Source organism: Periophthalmus magnuspinnatus, chromosome 22 (assembly GCF_009829125.3).
Source record: "Periophthalmus magnuspinnatus isolate fPerMag1 chromosome 22, fPerMag1.2.pri, whole genome shotgun sequence".
In the NCBI taxonomy this organism is placed as follows: domain Eukaryota; kingdom Metazoa; phylum Chordata; class Actinopteri; order Gobiiformes; family Gobiidae; genus Periophthalmus; species Periophthalmus magnuspinnatus.
The window spans coordinates 2,476,737-2,500,246 of record NC_047147.1 but is presented as its reverse complement, the minus strand read 5'-3'; the positions used below and the strand labels follow the sequence as shown (position 1 = coordinate 2,500,246).

The 23,510-nt window shown below is 39.9% G+C and overlaps 1 protein-coding gene across 1 annotated transcript; it reads left to right on the top strand.

Moving 5' to 3' along the window:
* Positions 1–1,709: 1,709 nt before the first annotated feature.
* Positions 1,710–22,168, top strand: e2f2 (E2F transcription factor 2). The gene is made up of 7 exons (XM_033988437.1): positions 1,710–2,015; positions 16,168–16,264; positions 16,502–16,721; positions 17,921–18,082; positions 18,713–18,827; positions 20,612–20,814; positions 21,934–22,168. Exons 1-7 carry the CDS (start codon positions 1,710–1,712, stop codon positions 22,166–22,168), a joined length of 1,338 nt encoding a protein of 445 aa, XP_033844328.1.
* The last annotated feature ends 1,342 nt before the right edge of the window (positions 22,169–23,510 follow it).

The window sequence follows — 23,510 nt, the reverse complement described above, 5'->3', positions numbered from 1 at the left end:
GCACTATGTATTGAAAATTTTGCACACTTGTACATTGTCTTTTGTATTGCATTTTTTTATATGTGAATTTTATATGTGAATTGTTTTGTTTTTAATGTTTGTGACACCAAGGACTACAGATGGAAATTAGCATTTTGCTAAATCTGGTGCAGCCATCTTTTTAATGTATCTGCACACTGTCCTTCAAATAAATAAATAAATAAAAAGACCAATTGATTAATTTAAAGTCAGGTTATAAGCTTTTGTTTCTACAAAATGGATAAGCGACAAGACTTTTGTCAGGGACTGTATCAGTCTTGTATGCCACTGCCAGGGGTTTGTTGAGCCCAGTGACAACAGGAAAAAGATATTTGGCTCTTTTGTGTAGCCTCAGCTGTAGCTACATTATGATTTCAGAGTTTTGGTGCCACAGGTAATCTTTATTTGAAACATTTATTTAGTTGTTGAAGTTAGGGTTAGAATGAGATGAGATGTAGCGCCTCTATTTAATCTTTAAATGGTTCTTTTTAACAATAGTTACTTTTATATGTTATTGTGAATTTAAAAAAAACAACATTGATTGTTCAGCTTGTTTTTTAGATTAATCACTTTGGAGGAGAAATCTTGATTATGGGAGGCTCCATAATCTCCTATGTTAATGGCAGACACTGGGTGTTTCAAACATCCACCACTTTGACACTTTGACTTTTTTTTTTTTTTCTAGAAATCTAACCAAATAGAAAGGCTTACATGGAGTTGTGTTGATTTGGTTTCATATTTTTATAATGTTCAAAAGCATTTTGTACAGTTGCACACACAGTTTCTTTAAACTAAATACCTTTTGATTGTTCAAATGGCAAATAGTTTCTAGTAGGCTAATAATAGCTTAATCATACTAACATAGTTGTTGAATTTATGATTAGGTAATTTTACAATGCCCGTTCTGATTTTCGGTTTATTGTCCCCCTCTAGACCAAACTGAGAGTTTAATCAGCATTCCCTTTCCAAAATGACGTTCCAGCGACTGTGGCTTTATCTAATCAACGTGTGATCTGTCGAGTCTGTCTTTGTGCAAGAGCAGGCCGCTTCACAGCGGACTGTCATGGAGCCTGTCTCTTTAAGAACAACAACAACTGTTTTAAGCAGCGTAGAGCCAAGCGTGCCGCGGGCCAATCAGGAGCCGCGTCCTGCCGCGGGCCAATCAGGAGCCGCATCCTGCCGCGGGCCAATCAGGAGCCGCGTCCTGGCACGGACCAATCATGACCCGAGCGCAGCCGCGGGAGATCCGAATTTCGCGGGACGGAGTTTTCGCGGTAAAACGGACACGTCCTGTGCTTGTACTTGTGTGTGCGTGAGTCAGGACTGGTCACAGACAGGACCGGAGCCCGGAGCTGAGGAGCGCGAGCAGGCAGCATGCACACCGGGGTTTGCGTTTCAGAGTCGGGACAAAAGGACTGAGCTGGAGCCTCAGCGACACCGCAGACTAAACACGGGATTAAACACGGGATGCTGGATTATTTATTTTCACCTAAACGACAGAGTTTGTGCGCTTTGTGAGCGGACACACTGTAAGTCTTTTATAAAAGTGCAACGTGAACTGTCTTGTTTTATTCGCGTTGCTTATTCGCGCCTCGTTGTCTTATTTATAAGTGGAACACTTTTCACACTGTTGGTTTTCTGTGTCCTCTGCTCAGCTCCTCCGGGTCAAACCGAGCACACGCTGATCCAGGATGATGCGTCTGTCCAAAGGCGTCTCTCCCGGCCCCTGTCGCCCGGTCCCCCCGTCTCTCCCGTCTGTCCCGGGCTCACAGCACATGAAGGCCCTGTCCGGAGCCGCGGGTCTCAGTGTGGACTTCTTCAACCCGGGTCTGGGCAGTCCTCCTCTCAGCTCGGTACCGGCCGGATACTTCACACAAATCTGCAACACCAACACGACCGAACAAAGAGCCCACAGCCTGTACTCCACCCCCCACGGCCCGCACGGGCCCCACTGCCCCGGAGGCAAGCCGCTCCGCTCCTCCACAGGCAGACTGCCGGTAAGTCTGGACATAGCAGCGGTCCTGCAATGTGCGGGTAACGTCCATAACGATCCAAATGCGGGAGAATTTCGTTCAACAACATCATATTTGCGCCAAAGATTGTACAACTCTGCAACTAACGCAGAACCAAAACATTTACTGTCGTTCTGGTTTAGTCAGAGCTACAGTTTATAATGTTAATATTATGATTATTACTTTTCTTATGAGTAGTAACTTAGTTACTGTTGGCCAGGTTTCACAATAATGTCACAAACTCATAGTCAAATGGAGCTCATGGAAATGCAGTGTTTTGCTGCAGCATCACAGGGAGAAATTTATACAAACTATTTTCAGTCTTCTTTAGAACATTGGTGGTGTTCTGTGTATAATTAGCCCTGAAGTCTCCTCTGAATGTCAGCTTGTCTGTTGTTGCATTACTGTCACCAGTGTTGTCAGGACACTAACATTTCAAGCTCCACTTTAATACTAAAGAATAGACCTGATACTTGATACCATGATATCCAAATCATAGTTTTAAAAGCTCTTTTTTAGACAATACTGTTATTTTTATTTAATAATGGGATTTATTTAATACACAGTATTTCTGAGAAAAGTCAAGATAAAACTGTTCAAAGTTCGCAGTTTGTGATTTTTCTTTCAGTTTTACTTGTTCAGATGAGTATCTAATTTAATTTTAACATCAATTAGTATTTGATTTTCAATACTTTTGACAATGCTACTTTTTAGCCTTCACATTTAAAGAACAAAATGTGCATCTGGTTTGATATTGTTGGAGAGTATGTCTTGTTGTACTGCGAGTAAATTGCACTGTGAACTCGGCACCACATGGTGATTTCCTGGGATACATTGCTGTTACGTTGCAATCACTTAAGGTTGTATTAAAGGTGTATCTCTGAGTGTATAGCTGTGGGCAGCACCTTCTGAATGGCACTGTTATTAGGTCTGTCACAATAATTACTATATCACTTTATCGTTCAATATATGAATCTATGAAAGCTGGAACGATATATTTTGGGCCTCAATATTTATCGGGAGTACTTTTCTTTGCAAAACTGCTGTGGAGGGGTGAATTAGTGTCTTTTATGGCTAATTATTGGCACATGCTGCTTTTAGTTTGTTTTAGTTGATGTCTTTTAAAGAAATAGTCTATTTAAAAGTGGTTTACTGGGATTATCTTGCATTATTTAAATCTTAATCAGATAGTTTCAATATTATTGTTTAGTTATCGTGACAGGTCTAACTGTCATTATGTATTTATAATGGGTTTATAATAATTAGTCTGCTTTCTTTTATAAGAGAAGTAAGTACAGCCTATGTAAATCTGTGCTACTGGACGTGTTGCACAGTTTCAGTTTAAAATAGAGACGGAAAGTGTGTGGAAAGGGAAGTCTGGGCCTCCGTGCCATGACCCGACTTTGCCTGTAAAGTTACACAGTATGACTTTCTTGCTTTCATTCAATTACCTGTGTTTTTCTATTGGTGAAAAGTGCAGATCTTACCAGTAAATTGGTCCTGGGGCTTCAGTGTTGACCTGGCAGTGGTCTCGTACAGTAGCTGAGCCCCCCTCCATCCCCCCATAGTCCAGCTGTAGAGCCGTCAGCCAACAGACGCGGTGTCATTCTGGATGTATCTACAGTGGGGGTGGGGGGTGTTTAGGGGCCCCTGTAGTGAGAAGTAGCAGGGGTCGCTTCTACACAATTAAACAATGCAGTCGTGGGGCAGGCGAGCGACTCAGAGCGATCATGTAAAGTGAGGCGGCAGATAATTGGCTTGTGCTGTAGACGTCTGTGGTCTGAGAAAGAATGAGCTCAGAGTCTACGGCTACAGTTTGAGAGAAGGATTTTGGGATAATTAACTGATTGTGAATAACACACCTTACTTAACCCAAAATATGGCGTTGGGTTATAAGAAAATGGCTTAAAATTGATCAAACTTCATGATGAGTCTGTTGCATTGCTTTGTTGCAGCAAGATTACATAGAACCATGATCCTTTGCTCTATACAGTGCCCCAACATAAAAACTACTGCTCTTGAACTATTTAAAAAAATGTTATCCTTCTGAATATGACAATACTGATGAAGCATATCTCTGGAGAAAACAGTTGAATTGGATCTGTACTTTCAATACTGAGGAACAGGTCCATTAACAGACATTTGGGGGCTCGGAACAACAGACCCCTCTGTCCCGCCGTCGACTCCCCTCTTGAGGAATACCTTAAGGCCGTCGCTAACGATTATTTAGCAAATTGATTGATCTCTTATTTTTTAAATGAATCGGTTAGTTATTAAGTATGCAAAAGGCTCATGAAAATGAGATTTTTACTCAGTTGTTCCCAGATAAAGCTGAAACCATCTGACAACATCCTGGTGGTGTATATTTAGACAGCAAAAGGCTAACTTTACACACAAGTCATAAAATCTCTGGCCCCAGGACCCTCGTATAGACCAGTTAACGATTATTCAAATACTAAATAATTTGATGATTATTTCAATAATCCATTAGTTGAGATTAATCGATGAAGTTGTTGCAGCCCGACCATAATAATAACAAAAAACAAACTGGTCCCACTGATTTTCGCTTTCAGTCTCAGTACTTTTACAAGCTGTAATACTAGGTTTAGTATAGATTGGTAAATTGGTCTCATTTTTCTATAGTGCTTTTACACCTTCAAGGCTCATCCACTGACACATTCATGCACTAGTGTACGCAGACACTGGCATGAAATGCCACTGATGGTGGTCTAGATCTTAACTAGACCTAAACTTGGTAGATGAGAAGAGTTAGCTAATTTGAGCCCATTTGCACTGGAGCAGAGTACACAGAACAAGCTGCTCAAGGACACTCAGAACAACATGGAGAGCAGGTCTGACACACGAGCGAGTCCTGATGGAGGCAGTCTGGAGATCTGCGGTCCCATGGGACAGCTGCTCCTCCGCACCTGTCACTACGGAGCTGGCATCACCTGTCCTGTCACCCACAGGTCAGAGGTCACAACGGGAACATGCATACACCTTTGTTCCAGTGTTGTATAGATGAATGCTGAGGACTATACTAGGGTCTGTTCTGTTGGCATGAGGGAATTGTGAGAGTAGCCACAAAAAAAAAAAAAAAAATCAAATATATAAAGAAGTGATCCAATAAATTACTCAAAGTATTTTGGGTAAACTACTATTATTTACTTATTCTGTGATAATCAGGAAGTGTGCATTAGCATTAGGACTGTACGATATGGACTCATTGGCAATATGTGTATGGATACAGAGAGTTATACAGTTATCAACCTGCTGGCTACTGCTTTAAGGCTGAATCTGCTAAGTTGAAAAAGTGACTTATAAGACAGTTGTCTTATACTTATACTAAGGCATAAAATCCCAGTGTGTTTTGTTAAAGAACACCATTAACACATTGATTTTGTCAACTTTTAACACAGGATCCATCAGCAATAATAAAATATTCATCACCTTGACATAAACATAAATCATTTGTAGAGCAATCAGATCCACTGACCCACAGGCCGACAGTGCATTTCCAGCTCCCACAGATTAATACTGTGTCTGCGTACTCTGGTGTGTGAATGGGTGAGTGGTTCCTTGATCTAAAGCGCTTTGAGCCTTGAAGGTGGAAAAGCTGTATAAAAATGTGACCATTTACCAATACTCGTCTAGATCTTTACATTGAGGAAGTGTGCTACCATGTTTTCCATTGCACTCATGATATAAATGCTGTTTTCTCTTCCATTTCTCATCCTAGCTGATGAGACAAGCTCTATGTTTTGAGCGGATTGTGTCACTGGCCCCACACCTGCTGCTGTGTGTTATAGCTCTGTACCTCTGCAGATTTACAGTGCACAGGCGGCTGAAGGGGTCGGAGGTCACGGGGGTCTCAGGTTAACCCTGCACCCTGGGCCTGTACTCGGCTAATAGGCCCATCAAGAGGATTATAGCTGGTCTGTGCCCTCCTGTACTGAGCTTGTAACGATGTCATATCAAAACGGCATGAATTGAATGAACGCAAAAGGTACATCTCGTAGGCTAATTTTTGAAGTACCATAATCTCCAACATAAACAACAAAATCTTCTGCCTTATCCTGCATAAAAACTGCTGACCCTGTTCATGGAGGAAATTATGGTAGTGGTTATGTGGTTTAGAACTGTACAAACATGTTCTGAAATGCGATTCTTGTTGCCATTTCCTCTGGATGTGTTTAAAATGTGAACTTTGAACAGAATCCTGTTATTAAAACATAAATCACAAATCTAATTGCAAGATAGATTGTTAGATATTTACCCAAATCGTTGAGCCCGAGTTGTAATCCAAATCAGTATAGGGTATCAGTACCTTCTACTCCACTACATTAAAATTATTGTTTGAGACCTAATGAAAAGGTTTATTTTCAACATGTTTGTATATATACATTTGAAACGGTTAACGATCCTGATTCAGTTGTTTCTGCTGAACAAAATTTATCAAAATCAAAATCACTACATTTAAACCTCCGTAAGACCTCAAAATCTGAGCAAAATACTTACTCTTTAAGTACACTTTTAAACGGACCACCACTGTAGGATATTGAGTGTAGTATGAACCCCCCTCTCTCCTTTGTTTTGCTCTCTCCCTCTTTCTCTTTTTCTCTCCATCTGTCTGCCCTCTCCCCTCTCTTTCTGAATCAGATCGGTCACAAGTTGAAAATGTGCTGTATTAAGTTGACGTGGACAGACACAGTTCCTCTTGTGAGCTGATGTCACTTGTGCCTCCTCAGACGTCTGTGGAATGTGCCCGTTGCTCCCTAAGTTCACCCTCAGAATATGGAAATGGAACATGTAAATCTAATAGTGATGTACTTAGTTAATCTGCAGACTCCCTCTGCATCCCATTAGGAAGCTGTTTTGACTTTATTCCGTCCCGCGTACTTCTGTTGTAAATGCGACTCCTCAACTGTGCTTTCTTTGTGGTGGCACTTGTGGTTAAGCAGGAATCCCATTCATTTCAATGGCGAATCTGGGAAGTTTTGCCATTAAAATATGATATAAAGTAGGTTGATTTGTGTAAAATGTTCAATGTTCATGTGATCAACTAGTCAACACTGGACCGATTCTCTGGAGGCTTTAAAACGCCTCTGTAGTCTGTGTAGAACTTATTTGCTGTGAAATCAGCAGCTCCATCCAAAATAATACAACCCGAATGACAATGGCAGCGCCCATGGAAAATAACTTTTATAATGGCATAATTTGAACTATAGAATCATATTACTTATTCATTTGAAGGGTAATAGTGATCATTTATGAGTCATGTTTTAAAGCTGCTGTAGGTTAGTGGCTATAGTTTCTGTCATTATCTCGATTAAAAAGCTTCTTTAGGATTTATTCTTATGTAATCACAATTAGGGCTTGATACCTTTCATTTTTAAAAATGTGAAAAACAGAACTAGTTCTTTTTAAATGGTTCGCAGTGTTCCAAAGTTATTCCAAGCATCATAATTATTCACCATGATTAGTTTATAAGCACTTTTCACAACTTTCAGAGGCCAGAGCAGAGTTTTGCCATTACAGTAATGCTAACAACTAGAAGAAATTAGATTTAGGTTAGTTAGTTCAAAATGAGACTAGAAACGTGTCAAATCAATGCTTGTAATGGAAATCTTTTTGAAAAATAGCTAAATAGCATTATTATGAAACGGGTTTACTCCTGACCTTTGTACTTGCAAAGCAGGGTTATTGTGCAGCTTTATGCTATGCAATTCATGCTAATTGCATGGCATATCTATTTGAAGTTTACAATTTCTTTAGTAATAGTATACGATAAGAATAAAAATAGGCATTCCCTGTTTGAAAGTTCTAGTAAAGTTCTCTAGCAGCATTCCTTTTGCATCATCTCAGTCAAATCTCACATTCACAGACCTTTCACCATCTAAACAACTTGATTAACAAGATAAATAATTGCCAGATTTATCAATTATCAACATAATAGTCGAAGCCCTAGTATCCAATCAGCTTCTATTAATTGCGTCTGTATTCTTTTAGATCTGTCTGTTGTCTGTACCTCCTGTAGAGCCCTACATGTACCACCATAGTGCGACTGGGGGACCGCCTGCAGACGTCCTGAGCTGGCTGCGTGCGCTTTTCACCTCATCTCACTTCAGAATGGCCCAGAGCAGAGTGGACTTGAATGGGGGCACTTTAGCATTTCAAAGCCCCCCTACCCCCACCCCTCTGTCTCCACCCTCTCCTTTCACCTTTGTAGCCACGGTACAAAGTGATGTCCCAGGACAAAGCATTGTCCCAGGACACCCTGAGGGCGCGGTAGTGACGACATAGATGTGTACTGTCACTGCGTTTACATGAAGAGCGGTTTGTTTATCGTCTGATTATGCCAAAGAACTGCCCAGACTTTTTTCTCAGCCGACATGAAGCTCAGATAGTCTAATCCTGGGAACACAGCTTTGTGGTACAGGTTTTAAGACCACAATAACAATAAACCTTTTTGATGACAATAGAATGTTATGTTACAAAATACAAAATACTAGTTTCTTACCATATGGCCATACATGAGACCATCAAACTATTGAAGAAAAGTCCAGTCCATCTAGTTTAGATGTCCATCAAAAATAGATCAAAATTTAGACTGAACTGGGCCTAAACCTGAAACAAAATCTGGACCACGACTAGAACAGGGTATATCTATATATTCTGCAAATCTATATATTATCTATATAAGCCTCACCAGCTAAATTTGAAAAGAAAATACATTTTGTACATATATAAGCCAAACTTGAATATAAGCCTCATGTTTTTATGATGTAACACTAGATATTACACAGAAGATGTTACATGGAAATTTTTTATGAGTTTTAAGACATGCTTTTTTTTTCAAACTGTGCCTAAAAGTTGACATCAACACGCATCAACACCTGCCCCTCCAGTCCTCCCCCCAGTGGCGATTAGCCAGTAAAAATCTATAAATTAACCGCACCGTTGTATTGGCCGCAGGGTTCACAGCGTGGGAACAAAGTAGTGGCTTATAAGTCTGAAATTTACAGCACATTAGGACACAAACTGGTCTCAAACACGACTGAACAAGGTCATGTGTAAACAAAGCCACAGTATCGATTAGTGTCTGGGTATCAGTTTGCTTGACAATGATATTGATATATTTGGAAATCAAACATATAGAGCAGCGTAAACAATGGTTGTTGTTATCATTACCTTGAAGGCAAAACTCCACACTAAAATCTGAAAGATATGAAACACTCTTACAAACTCATCACAGTGCTTATTTATTATTTAAGTATTCACTTATTAGCAGTTTTCTTCCCATTAATGTCCATTAGCATTATTTAAATAGCATTTGTGCACTATAAATGCTAACTGCTGAATAATTGCTAACCAGCATACCAAATTACCACTTAACTAACAACTAACATGCAATGCACGTAGCTGGGAAGTGAACCCTGATCTGCTTTAAACAGTCGGGGGGAGACTCGAGTGGCCCTCCTAGGCACAGTTTTGTGGGTGTAACCGGGCCGGCCGCTGGGTGAGGCTGGAGGACACAATGCAGATAAAGACTAGTCAGAGTTCACACATGTCTGTTCTAGAGGAGGGCGATAGTGGCAAAAGGATTATCTGAAAATGTAATTGTAATATTCCTGATAAGAATAACCATACAATTTTGGCAGTCCTGAAATGTACCTGTAGAATAGGGCTGCACGAATCAAGGTTATTGGTTAGATTTGCACTATGCGCACAGTAAAAAGCTCCAGGATTATTGATTTATGAGAGAAGACAGAAATAGGTACTGGTAAACTAACACAAGAATCACATGCATTTCATAACATATATTCAATTCAAGTTTATTTATATAGCACATTTAAAACAACTTCAGCTGACCAAAATGCTTCACATAAAAGTCAACAAAATACAAATATACAGGCAACATGATAGATGGGTTTAGAACAAAATAACACCAATAAAACACCAGCATATTCTGTGTAGCTAGTATTAAAAGCTAGGGAGAAGAGGTGTGTCTAGTATTAAATGCCAGGGAGAACACGTGGGTTTTCAGTCTAGTCTTAAACTGCATTAAAGATAAAAAACAAAAATAACAAAATGTCTTTCTGTGGAATATAAAATAATGTGTTGCATGATTGTCTAACATGCAGCCATTTAATGTGCTTCTATTTAGTTTTTTTTTTTGTTTTTTTAGTTCCATAGACTGTGGAAAGAAGTGGACTAAGTGAGTGTGACATCACCACAGTGTTCATAGAGGCCAATGTGGAGCAGAGTTCCATATTTGGAATTCTGACCTCGAGTATCATAGCAACCAAAGAGCCAATCCAGAGCGAGGAATGGAAGATAACATGGCACCTGCATCACTGGTGCCACCATATTAATATTAATATTTAAATCCAAAATGATGAGTCTGACAGCAGCAGTTACAGAAAGAGGGGCCACAGTTTTTCAGTAGAAAGTGAATTGGAGCCAGAGTCGATGGGGCCAGAGTTGATCGAGCAAGAGGAGCACACATGATCACTTCCAGTGTGGAACGTAGCGGCTAGCACATTAGCTCAGTGCAGAGGATTTGTCAAAAAGACAAATCCTGTGCACTGAGGATGATGTGAGAATGACACACTGGCACACAGAGAATGGGCCAGGACCAAAAAATAACGGTATATCAGGCGATATTGATACTGGAGCCAATATATCACCTATCCTTAAATCAATATATCTATCGATAACTCTTAAATGTACTGACTACCGTAAATTTCGGACTACAGAGCGCACCTTGATATAAGCCGCACCAGCTAAATTTGAAGAGAAAATCAATTTTGTACATATATAAGCCGCACCTGAATAAAAGCCGCAGGTTTTCATATTGTAACATGAGATATTTACACAGAAAGACGGTGCACCGACACGCTTTTTTTTAAACTGTGCCTGAAAATTGGCACCAACACGACAACAACACGGGATGAATACATCTGCAGGTTTAGAAAATAAAGCTGCACCAACACGGAAAATCTGCTTTTATTTCCTCTGAAAACTTTTGTCGTCTTTTTACATTGACCAAGTTGGATTCATTGATGTCGAGCTTACGTGCAGTGGCTCTATTTCAGGGGTCGGCAACTCGCGGCTCCGGAGCCGCATGCGCCTCTTTCCGCCTCATACTGCGGCTCTGCGTGGCTTGGGAACTAACACAGACACAGCTCAGTCCTGCGTAAAGAGCCCTGATTTTGAGACGTTGTGCGCACAGGGGTCAGGAGCAACTTTGGCCCGTCCCTAATGACACACTAATAAGCTCGTCCGTAGATGTATCATGAAAATCCTGCTGGAAATCGCCACAGAAATCTATTTGATGTAGTAGCAAGTATATTATCTGCTCTTGTCTCCGCGGTGACGTATCACGTATAACACATCAGACACGACGCATTAAAGTAGAGCCACAAGCGAGTGAAAATGAGCCAAAACAAAAGTCTTTGGAGATCTTTTTAACAAAGGGGAAAAGGACAACTGAGGAGCCAGAAGAAGAGACTACGACCTCCAAGAAAAAGAAAGATAAATTTAACAGACAATGCCTACTTAAAATCTGGGTTTGTCGCTACAGGTGACTCACGCACAGAGTCCGCTCTGCGTAACATACGGGAAAAGCAAATAAGGCAATGAAACCTTCAAAACTGCTTAGGCACATGGAGAATAAGCACCTGGGATTAAACGATACGCTACGAGTTTTTTTGTTGTTGTTTTTTTAAAGAAACTGCGGAGTAGAGTAGACATAATCACATAATCAGCGCGATGCATGATGCAGCGGTTTGGTGAGTTGTATTTTTTTAATGCACTTAAGTTGTTTTTGCCATATTTATCTGCCACGTGTAGAAGGCTTGTCCGTGAAAGTAAAACCTACATTATTCCGTTACATTATTGTTATTATACAGTGTTATCTTCATTTTAGATGTCAAAACGTATTTGCGGCTCCCAGTGTTTTATTTTATGTGGAAAGTGGGTCCAAATGGCTCTTTGCGTGCGTGTTAAAGGCCGACCCCTGCTCTGTTTCCTTTCTGTTTCTTTATCTTAAAAACTGCATCATATCCATTTCATGATGCGCAAAATGATCGTTCAAAATCAAAACTAGTGAATTCTTCAGAGCAGAATCTTTCCCCACGTCTGTCTCACTTTTACGTTTACAGCTAGAGAGCGCCCCCCAGGGGTCGTTATCCAGTAAAATTCCATATATAAGCCGCACTGCTGTAAAAGCCGCAGGGTTCAAAGCGTGGAAAAAAAGTAGCGGCTTATAATCCGAAATTTACGGTAATTGTTTAGATCGCAACAGTCTTCTGAGATGTTTTCTTGATTTCACCCAGATGAAGTTAAAGTGAAGCTGTTTGTGTCTGTAGATGTCAACCAACAGGATACTCACAAACAGGTTTTTTCCACATTTGCTTGCCCTTAAGCGATTTCTTTCTGACCGTGTTCTCAACAAAGTTCTGTGGTCAGGGCAGGACACCAAACTCACACACAGCAGTGAGAGTGAAGCCTGACTCAGTACAGGAATCCTTATGCAAAACCAAAGCCTCCACCCAGAACCAACAGCTGCAGGCACCGACCGTTGGGCCTTCACTATCTGTAAATACTATCTAGTCCTCAAATACACTCCTGCTGTTATCATGCTTCATCTAATCCATGTAGTAAACATTTGACTTTTTGGGAGGGGTTAATAGTACAATTGCATGTAAGATGCCATTTTTCTCTGGGTATTTCTTTTACATTAGCTTGACATTATAATGTGAAAAGTGAATTAATGGTTTTACTGTTGTCTGGTGATGCTGTTAGTTATCCTCACTCTTTAAATATATATTTGCACTTTTTAGTGCATCGACCTTCAATGTCCAAGAGAGGCAATACTTTACTTTAAACATGTGTGTATTCAAACACGGTTGTGGATGAGTTTATAGTAAACTCAAATTATATAATTGGGGTAAAATAATCTATCAGCCAAAACATATTGGCAGAGCTCAGTTGCTCTGGATTCTAAAGAATTGGAATTGAAATTGGCCATGAAAAAACCCATATTGGTTCATCTCTAGTAAAATCATGTAATTTAAACACTAAAATGTTGAATGGTGACATCCCTAGACTCATGTGTGATTTTGAACACATTGCAGAAGACTGAAATATGGAGTGGTAAATCTGTACTAGGAAAGACATATTTGCTCAAATACATGGAGAGAAAATGGGGTACAGAACCTTTAGACCCCTGCTCCCACATGGCACGTGACAGGCCATGCATTTATTATGTGACTGCTACATTAGTTGAGAATGAATTAGGCAACATAATGTTGTCTTCAGAGTACTATTGAAACATTATAGTGCTGCAACTTTTGTGTTCAAATTGTGTTTTTATTGAATGAATCAATTAAGCTCCAGTGGTTAGAAATGGTTCCATATAATGTAACTCACATCTGAGTCCCATCCACAGAGCACGTGCTGCGTCTGTCCAGATGTCATGTGTCTGACAGGTGGAGAGGTCCGTGAATGCACCAGGACAAAGGCAGCCTTCTTTACCCTGTTTCGTGCCCACTGATCAGCCCCCTCACGTGGAGCAGTGCCCTGAGGCTGCAATAGACCCTCTGGGTAGTGAAAAAACAGCTGCTGTTTAAAAGGCTTTGGGCATTTGAATATGTCCTTTTGATAGCCTTGTTGTAAATGACTGAAATGAATACCTGAAATCAGCCCTTTTAGTAAGTGGCATAGAATCCTGATATCCTTAGCGTACTTCAGTGCCCCCTGCAAATAAGAGCAATTTTAATATCATATTAAACATGAAATTCTTTAAAACTTTAATCAACTATTAACAGCCTGTATTTCAGTCTTAACCTGGTTTCTTCAGATTTTATTATGTGAAAGTGCCACTTAGGAGTAGAGATCGATCGATATGGGCCAATACCAATTGTTTGGAATCCAGAGCAACCGCTAAGGTCTGCCGTTATTTTTGGGCCGATATGTATGGCTGATTTTGAATATTTTATGTAATTTAAATTTACTAAAAGCTCATCCACAGCCCCTTTTTACCCCAAACCCATAAGAGAGCAGTGTAGTCACATTTTCTACATTTTTTCTCTTGTGTTAAAATAAAGCTTTGTGTGTATTTTTATTCAGTGGATCAACCCAAAACAAAATATCGGCCTGTGCTGGAGATATAAGATTTAAAAGATACTGGCCAACCGATAAATCTCTACTTAGAAGCAAGTACAAATAATGCAACCCACCACTCTCAAAATTTGCAATTTACTTTCAAAAAGAAGCCCAAATTCGCAATAAAGCAGGCCTGGCAACTATGACGTGACGCACCTGAACTGTGAGAGATCTGGAGACTGCAGAGGAGGAGGAGGAGCAGGAGGAGGAGCTTTGTTCTGCTCTGATCAGGGGCACATTTATGACCTCCTCCTCACACACTGTTCTGAGCCACAGATTTATGGAGGGTCGTGCAGCCAACGTCATTGTCATGTATGCACTGACCAAAGGGGAAACTGGTCACCACTCCAGTGACGCTCTTTGAGAGGGGTGGAACATATCCCTTTGACACATTCAAGGAATATTTTATTATCTCTTTTGGGAATTTACGCTCTGCATTTGATCCATTCAGAACCGCCGCGGTAGCCTGTCAGCAGCACCCGGACCCCTTTCCAGATCTTGAAAAAAAAACTCAATCATGCTGAATGAGTTTAGACAGGCAGATTTAACCCATGAAGTTTGAACTAACAGAACATGTTAGTTTACCAGATTAATTAATAAATCAATTAATCAATTTCCAGATCATACTTGATTTTAAGCCTCTGATACAATTAAATAAAGTGAGATAATCCCAATAAACCATTTTAAAATGTATTTTATCATTCAAAAAGACTGAGCTGGAACAAATAAATAGCCAACTGAAGCGAAGAAGTGACTTTTCCAGTCTCTATAAATAGCCAACTGAAGCGAAGAAGTGACTTTTCCAGTCTCTACAGCTCAAATCTGAGCGAATCACAACAAAAATAACAAAACTCTCCCAATTTTGGAAAGAAAACATACCCACGATAAAAATTGAGCCCCAAAATATATTGTGCCCCAAAATATATTGTTCCAGCTTTTATACATTGAACGATAAGTTGATGTAGTAATTACTGTGACAGGCTTAAGCATGTAGGCAGAACAGCAGAGCAATGAGCAGTGAAAGAAACTTTACCATAGACACAGAAGAAAATTGCACAGTTTTCTGATCAGACTAAATCAGACGAGGCAGCTCTAAATGTTTTTTAATGACAGTGATATGGATGTGGTGCCTGTGTGTTTATTTACCCTAAGGCTGCTGCATATTTCTGACAATTCTTTGCTTGTTCATGCTTAGCCGCTTTGACGACAAATCCAGTGACTGAATAGCACAGGATCAGAAATTCTACCCTCCGTCTTCACCACCACACGACACACTCACTGCTTTGTACTTTGTTATGTTGTTGCGAAACATGGAGCATTCGGCAGCGTTGCATAGCCTTATTGGTTAAAATGAAAAACAAAATTTGGTGCAGCTATTGATAGGAGGGGTCACGTGTCATAGATTACAACTAAAGCAGAACAATGTCTACATTTAAAAAAATTTATAATCCTGATAACACAAGACATTTTAGTTAGGCCTGTCACGATAATTACTATATTGACTTATCATTTAATATATTGTCAATGAAATAATCTTTGTGGGGGTCAATGTTTATCATGGGTACTTACTCTTTGCTGTAGTGAGGAACGTTTTTGCATTTTTTTTCTGCAATATGATAAGATTTGAGCTTTAGAAGATTGAATTATGAACTAAAATGACATACACTAATAACTTAACTGTTGCGTTGTGCTTTTCATTTACACAGCTCAACGATATTTAACAATACATACAACAATAACATTTAGAATACATTTTTATGAATAATTCTGCTTTATGGTTTGGTTTCAATATTATCATTTATTGTCTATATTGACTTCAGCAATATATAGCATTTCAAAATGTGTCATCGTGACAGGTCTAATTTTAATGTTGAGATAACTATTATTTCTTACTGGCTGTATGGTAAGCTGATGCTAAATAAGAATGTGAAGTGAAGACTGACTGTATGCTTTGATGTGATTGTAGACTAAGAGGAAGCTGGACCTGGAGGACCCTTCGTACCTGCCTGAGTTCCGCACTCCAAAGGGCAAAGGCATTAACGCCCGGATCTCCAGCCCCCGAAGTCAGTGCTATTCCTTCAGAAACTGTTATATCAGTAAATATCAGTTATTGTAATCCAAAATACCTTCTTTTAGTCATAGTCCCCAGGTCTTTTATTTTTGCCTGGGATCCAGAATACACACTTTATGGGTGTGATTGACAGGTGGATTAGCCAATCAGGGACACACATGGTCCATCTGTATTAAAACAAATATGGCTGCTAACAAGGAAAAAATATATTGTGGTACTTTCTCTCCAGCCCCTAAGTCTCCAGGTGAGCGGACACGGTACGACACATCCCTGGGCCTCCTCACCAAAAAGTTTGTCAATCTGATCGCTGAGAGTCCTGATGGAGTCCTGGACCTGAACTGGGCTACGGAAGTCCTGGAGGTCCAAAAAAGACGCATTTATGACATCACCAACGTCCTGGAGGGAGTGCAGCTCATCCGCAAGAAGTCCAAGAACAACATCCAGTGGCTGTGAGTGGTCAGAGCTCAGGGTGTCCAGTGGGGCTCAAGTCTAGGGCTACACTATCGGTCACAGACAGATCAATCAATCAAATCAATCAAAATCACAATGGTTCAAGTTTAGTCAAGAGAATGCCCTCTGAAAAGAACTCCTCACTGTTTGAGTCAATAAATAAGGTTTGAGCCATAGACTGTATATATAAATGGACATAGCTAACCTGCCACAGTCCAAACAGGAAGTAATCATGGGTGCACTTCCAGCTCCATCGACTCTGATTCCAATTCACTTTCTGTTGAACAACTGTGGCCCCTCCGTCTGTAACTGCAGGCTTGCCAGTTTAAATCTTCATTTAATAAAATAAAAGTGTTGTTATTTTTATTAGTCTAAAGATAACTATTGGGCAGCAGATGTAACATACGCAAAGGTAATTTCATAACTGATACCTACCCTTCAGCTGAATCTTGTCTAAAATGCACATGTCCAACCAGGAAGTCAAATTCTCCTTGTTTCTTGTTGTATCTTGAATCTTATAGACTATAGTTTTAGTCTACAAGTTTTATTGAAAGTTAGCATATTTTTTTAAGAAACATGATATTGCCCAAAAAAAAAAGTACTGCATTTATTTCTGACAACTTTTATTATCGAAATCAAGTTGAACTTTCAAACACTATCCAAAGTGCTATCTCATTTCACAGCCACTTTTTTCCTGTTAATCACTTTTTGGATATTTCATAGCACAAGTACCATGTAAAGTCACTAAAGTTGACCTGACCATCTGTATTTGCGACTACTACTAGACCAATTAACTTGTATTTCAACAAAAAAGCATTTTAACAATATTAATTTTAGCTGCTCTACATCTCTGTTAGTGTAGTCGCAATACTAAAATTCCAAACTGGATTTTGATACTAAAGAATACTCAATACTGATTTCAATACCACAATGATATAAAAAAACAAAACTATACTAGTCTGTGTGGTTTTATATTTGTTCTGGTGCTGCTCAACATCATTCTAAAGATATTCAGGAAAGGTTTTAGTATCGATACCTGCTCAAATGAGTATCTTGTTTCAATATTAGTTTTAGTATCTGATTTTTAACACATGACAGGCCTAATCTGTATGAAATATGATTGGCCCAAGTGTTGTGTTGTCATCTGCTGTACACAGTGATGTCCATGTTGTCATTGACTGCTTTGTGTGTGTGGTAGTGTTGGTGACGTGTTTGAGGGCGGGGCTAGCGGAGGACAGAGGGCCGGTGCTCTGAGGAAGGAGCTGTGTGAGCTGGAGAGAGCAGAGAGAGCGCTGGATGAGCTGATCCAGTCCAGTACAGCACAGCTCAAACAGCTGACCGAGGACCACAGCAGTCAGAGATATCCTTCAATTGGCTAATACTGCCATAGACCAATATATTTTCACCTTCTACAATTTGATGATGTCATTTTTTGAGATAGGTGGCTGGGGTCTGTTGGAAATTGACTGTTCATGAAAAAAATCTCCAAACTTATGATCCACAAATGTTGCTTCTCATTATTTGTTTGGGATGGGCTCTGCAAACTGGTCATATTAATCTTATGGCTTAAAGGGCCAATATTACTCTATGTTCTGATGTATGTTATAATGTTTCCTCATCTCAAACAGACTTGGAGTTGTGTTTTGTTTCATTCACACATGTTTAACACACAAACCCCAAACACAAAACACTCCATCTTGTCATGTCATCATGTGGTAATACAGAAGTGAAATGAAACAAAACTCTAGGTGGGTTTTTAATGAGGAAACATTATACATTATACATTATAACATAGATTAGAAAAGTAATTTATAAAAATATGGGCCCTCTAAACAGGGACGGACAGGTCACAATTCTATGGTGGAATTAACTTTTTGAAATATAGAGATTTTACAATATTGTGATTCACGTGGAGTGTGTGTCGAATATGTGTGTGTTTGTTGAGGCTTATGTGCCGAGTGTGTGCTTGTTGAGCCTTAATCCTTCACACGCTGGGCTATGTGACGTACCAGGACCTGCGCTCCATCTCCAGCCTCAGGGACCAGACCGTGATTGCAGTCAAAGCCCCCGCAGAGACCAAGCTGGAGGTGCCCGACACACCAGGGGTAAGGCCCACCGTGGCTCACACAAACTTAGGAGCTCATCTTCATCATAAACATACCAAGGTCATGGTTCAATCCCACCACTTCATGCAGAGGTCTTTGTCCTTACACTATGTTAAAGATGCATTGTGTAACTTTTTAACTTGAATGTATACTGCACTGTTTTGCTTTGTTGCTTGTGTTAGTTCAAAATAACTTCCATTGCCGTAGGAACTTTTTTTGGGGCATACTAGTACAGTATTAAATAATTAATAATAATACTGAAATATAATCTATGCTAAAAGAGTTTGCATAAAAAATAGTTAATATGCTAATATAAATACAAAAAAAAAAATTTTTTTTACTCAAAGTAAAGTAAAAAATACTTAAAATCGTTTTTTTTTACTTAAAGTTGCAATAACCTAGTGTAGGGTCTACCACTTGCTTTTACACTACAGAAATGTCATTGCTTTGCCTGGAATGTTGTTGGAGTGTTGAAAACTTTATTTTTTACAATTATTATATATGTTTTAAGGCTGTAAAACCCGTTTCCACACACTTCATACACGTTTCTCACACAGGCATGAACATTTTCTCACATTTCTCTCTTGTTTAAACACTCTCAAAGTTCAAACCTTTGTAGATTTAAAAAATAAGCACAGTTTTATAGAACAAAACCAAATACTATACTGTACTGTAAATAAAAATGACAGCTTTTAGAAATACTGTAACAAACTTAATTTTAATGATCAACCTACTAGGTTGGACACATTCCTCTGACCTCTTCGTTGTGGCGCCGCTCTGCTGTAATGTCTCATAATGATGTTTTTCCTGCAGTCACTGATCCACAAAGCTAAAGCAGACTCCATCCCCACGATGGTTACAACTCTTTATGCATCCTTGTTAAAACTTGTTGCTGCTGTCGTCCTTATGTTATTTTCCTCCGAGTCGAGTTCACATGCAAAGTCTCTCATGGACGAGCATCTTGGCCTCCCTACATTTCTGCAGCCCGTCTTCAACTGTAAGAGTGGCGTAAATCTGGCGTTGATGCGGTGCGTCTTGAGCATTCAGGCATCAGATGCTCTGTTCACTCGTCCAGAAGTTGAAAAAGCTGAACTTTTTGGCGTTTGACGTGCAGCGTCAATCAGAAACTACGCTCCAGTGACACAACAACATCATTATCCAGAACAAGTACAAAGTCACAAATCAGCCACAAACATCAGCCACAAACTAGTGGCAACTTGATTATGCTGGGTGCACTGGCTAGTTTAAAGACTAGTCACAGACACACCTCCACAGAGTTGATCGCTTCCGTTGATGGGTTTTATGTAGTAAATACATTAAAGTCACTCTCTCAAGGAACCACTCACCTATTCACACAGACAGTGGGGGTGAGGTGGGTGAAGTGTCTTGCCCAAGGACACAATGACAGCATTCATCTGTGGATTTCTACCGTTGACCTGTGTGTCAGTGGATCTAACTGCTCTGCCAATGACATTTATGTCGAGAGCAGAATTCGAACCACTAACCTTTGGGTCAGTGGACAAACGTTCTAAACCAGCTGAGCCACTGTCGCCCAGTATAATCATAATCATTACGTTACAATCACATCTCCTGAATGCCATACTGTGGAACATTCTTGGCACAACAATAATATCTCTCTAGTGACAACACAGTGGCACACCCAACACCAGAAAAATGCACAGTCCAGCTTTAAGCTTAAATGCATTACACATAACCATTCAAAGATATTGGTGATGTAGAAAATGCATTTCCATTTTTCACTGACTGTTCCTCCATCTCCTCAGCAGAGCAGTTTACAAATCTACCTGAAGAGCACCAACGGGCCCATTGAGGTGTACCTGTGCCCGGAGGAGGGGCTGGAGGAGGCTAGCCCAGTGAAGGGAGGCCTCACCCCAAAGAAAGAGTTCCCATCTCCCCTGGGCCCCCCCGTGGTGGCCGCTACCTCCACACACGACTACTGCAGCCGCTTAGAGCCAAGCCATGGTAAGTCCTGGAGATGAGGCTTCAATGGTTTGAGTTCTTTAAGGATTCTGTATTCTGGACAGGATTTTTTTCAGCTTTGATTCAGATAATAGTGGTGTTCCTTCATAAAAAAAAAAAAAAGAAAAAAAAACATACCTGGAGTTTAGCAAGTAATTGGGTTTTAATTAAGATTCATTCAGTTCTAATCGTCAATGATCAGCTCAGCTAGTTCTATGAGAGATGCTCCCCTGTGAGAATCATTTTTGTATTTCATGGTTCACTGTGAAGCTCTGCTCTAAAACAGTAAAGACGTATTATCCAGAGTCCAGAGTAATTTAATATCACACAATATCATGTTCCAAAGCTTTCAAAGTAAAAAGTTGTATAACATTTCAGGAGGGAATGGTGAAAAATGTTTTCGCATGACAGTTTGAAAAGCTATGATTAGCACGGTAATTGTCAGAGACTGTCACACATAGACTGCTTTCTTTAAAAATATTAAATAGTTTAAATCATTATCTGACAGATGGCACATGGACCATTGTCTAAAGTGCATTTTTTGACACAAGTTTGTACACTTCAGGGGCTGACAACAGATAATGCTGAAACTCAGAAAAGTCTATCACAATATTTATTAAGCTTAGATATGGACCTTTTCAAAAATTACTCATAGCTGTTTTGCCACCAGAGCAATACCAAAGTTTTGTGTAATCAGATGGTACACAAGAAGATGCTGATCATGCTATTTTAAAAAAAAAAGACATCATGATTGTTTTGTGTTATCATGTAGCACCGCTCAGCTCTAACTATGCCCGACTTTTAACTTCTTACACGCCTGACTAAACAATGGCTGCCCTCTGTGAATGCACCTGTCTGTATGTGTGTGTGTGTGGGTGGGTGTGACGGATGCTCCTGGGACTGGTTTTACACATTGGATTGACTGGTCAGGTGATTGGATTAATATACGTAGATACTTACATTGTGATCTATCGGTTTGTGCTCCATTTATGACCTTATCAACCAGTCGAGTGACTGCGGGTGGAGAAGAATGACCTGGCACAACCATTTGACATCTTTTGTATAGGTCAGTGTTTTAATAATAAACTAAACTAAACTGAAGTAAACCTTGTCCACCCACAGCGAGTGCGTCCTCCGTGCCCCCCTCCACTGCCTCTCTGCTGGACGTGGAGGGGCTGCTGGGTCTACCCCCCAGCCTTCTGCAGATGACCGAGGACCAGCTGCCCAGCTCAGCCCTGGCCCCCTTCGTCAGTTTCTCCCCCCCTCTGGACCATGACGACTACCTGTGGAGCCTGGAGGAGCACGAGGGAGTGTCCGACTTCTTCGACTCGTACGACCTGGGTGACCTGCTCAAGAGCTGAGCCCAGCTAGGGATGTACCAAGGTGCTGTGTAAGGCCAGACGCCACTACACCGCTTAAAGCTCATCTACAGGAGTTACACGTGACTTGAATTCTGATTGCTCATTTTGATGTGCTAAATTTGATCCATTCAAACTGGTGTAGCTCTGTATTTTTGCAGGGATGTGAATAGGACTTTTTACATTTTGAGATTTCAATATGGAACTTTGCAATGCAATTTCCACAGTTTCTTAGCAAGGAAATCATTCCTTCATTTCTTAGACTAAATATTTCCAGCTGGGAATGGGGCTTCCTTCCTGAAGCCGACTTACTTCAGTATATTGTTGTACAAGGTTAAGTACTTACTTATTAATTTTGTAGTGTACAAAGTTAAAAATCTAGTTTCAAGTAAACCTCTTCCATATCAGACTGTGGATGAGGGTGATGAACTAATATACACATTATTGTGTAGAGTGAAAGTTCTACAAAGAAAAACTTTGACCTTTAGCATCTTGCCTCAGTTGCCTACACTCAAGCCATGTTTTGTAATGTTAGGTTGAAGCCAACATTACTCTTGTGAATATTTGTACATATAAGTGAAGCTCATTGGGAAATAAGGGACTTTCGGTAGCAGGATTTGTGTTTAGATTTGCATCATTTGACTAGGCTGTTAAATTATTATGCATTATAAGCTGTAATACTTTTAGCTATGTCTTTATGTGAGCGATTCTTCATTGAGCCAGTAGGGGGCAGTCTTGTATAATGTCAGCTTTAACTGGAGCAGAATAGTGCTATGGCAGGGCTTTTGGCACTGATCAAAACAAACTGTGAAGAGAGAATACTCATGTTTCTCATTAAACAGAAAGGAAACAGACAGGCCAGAAATACACCTCTCATGATCACACACACTGTTGAAAAAGGCCTGGTTAAAGGGGCACTATGTAACTTTTCATAATTTTTGTGAATGTTCAGCAATATGGCATTAAACTCATCTGTTTTCATTGTGACTCTCAGTTGGGTCACCTCTCCATAGAGTTGACGTGGTGGGAACGCCTGCTAAGTTTAACGCCAAGGTATATAGAAAAGTGACATAGTGCACCTTTGAAATATAAGAAACAAGTGAAACTCAAGAGTGCATTTGCAGATTTTTAAAGTCAATTGAGTGAATTAGGGATGAGATACTATTGTATTTACATATAATACAAAATAGATTTAAACAATACATTTTCAGGAGCCTGTTGAAAATGAACTGTTCATGGTCCTGTTTACGAGTTTAATTTTCAACAGAAACGGTGAGAGTGACTAACTGAAACTGTTTGCTAAGTGTAATGTTATTTGAGAGGGACTTATTTAACATTGGAAATC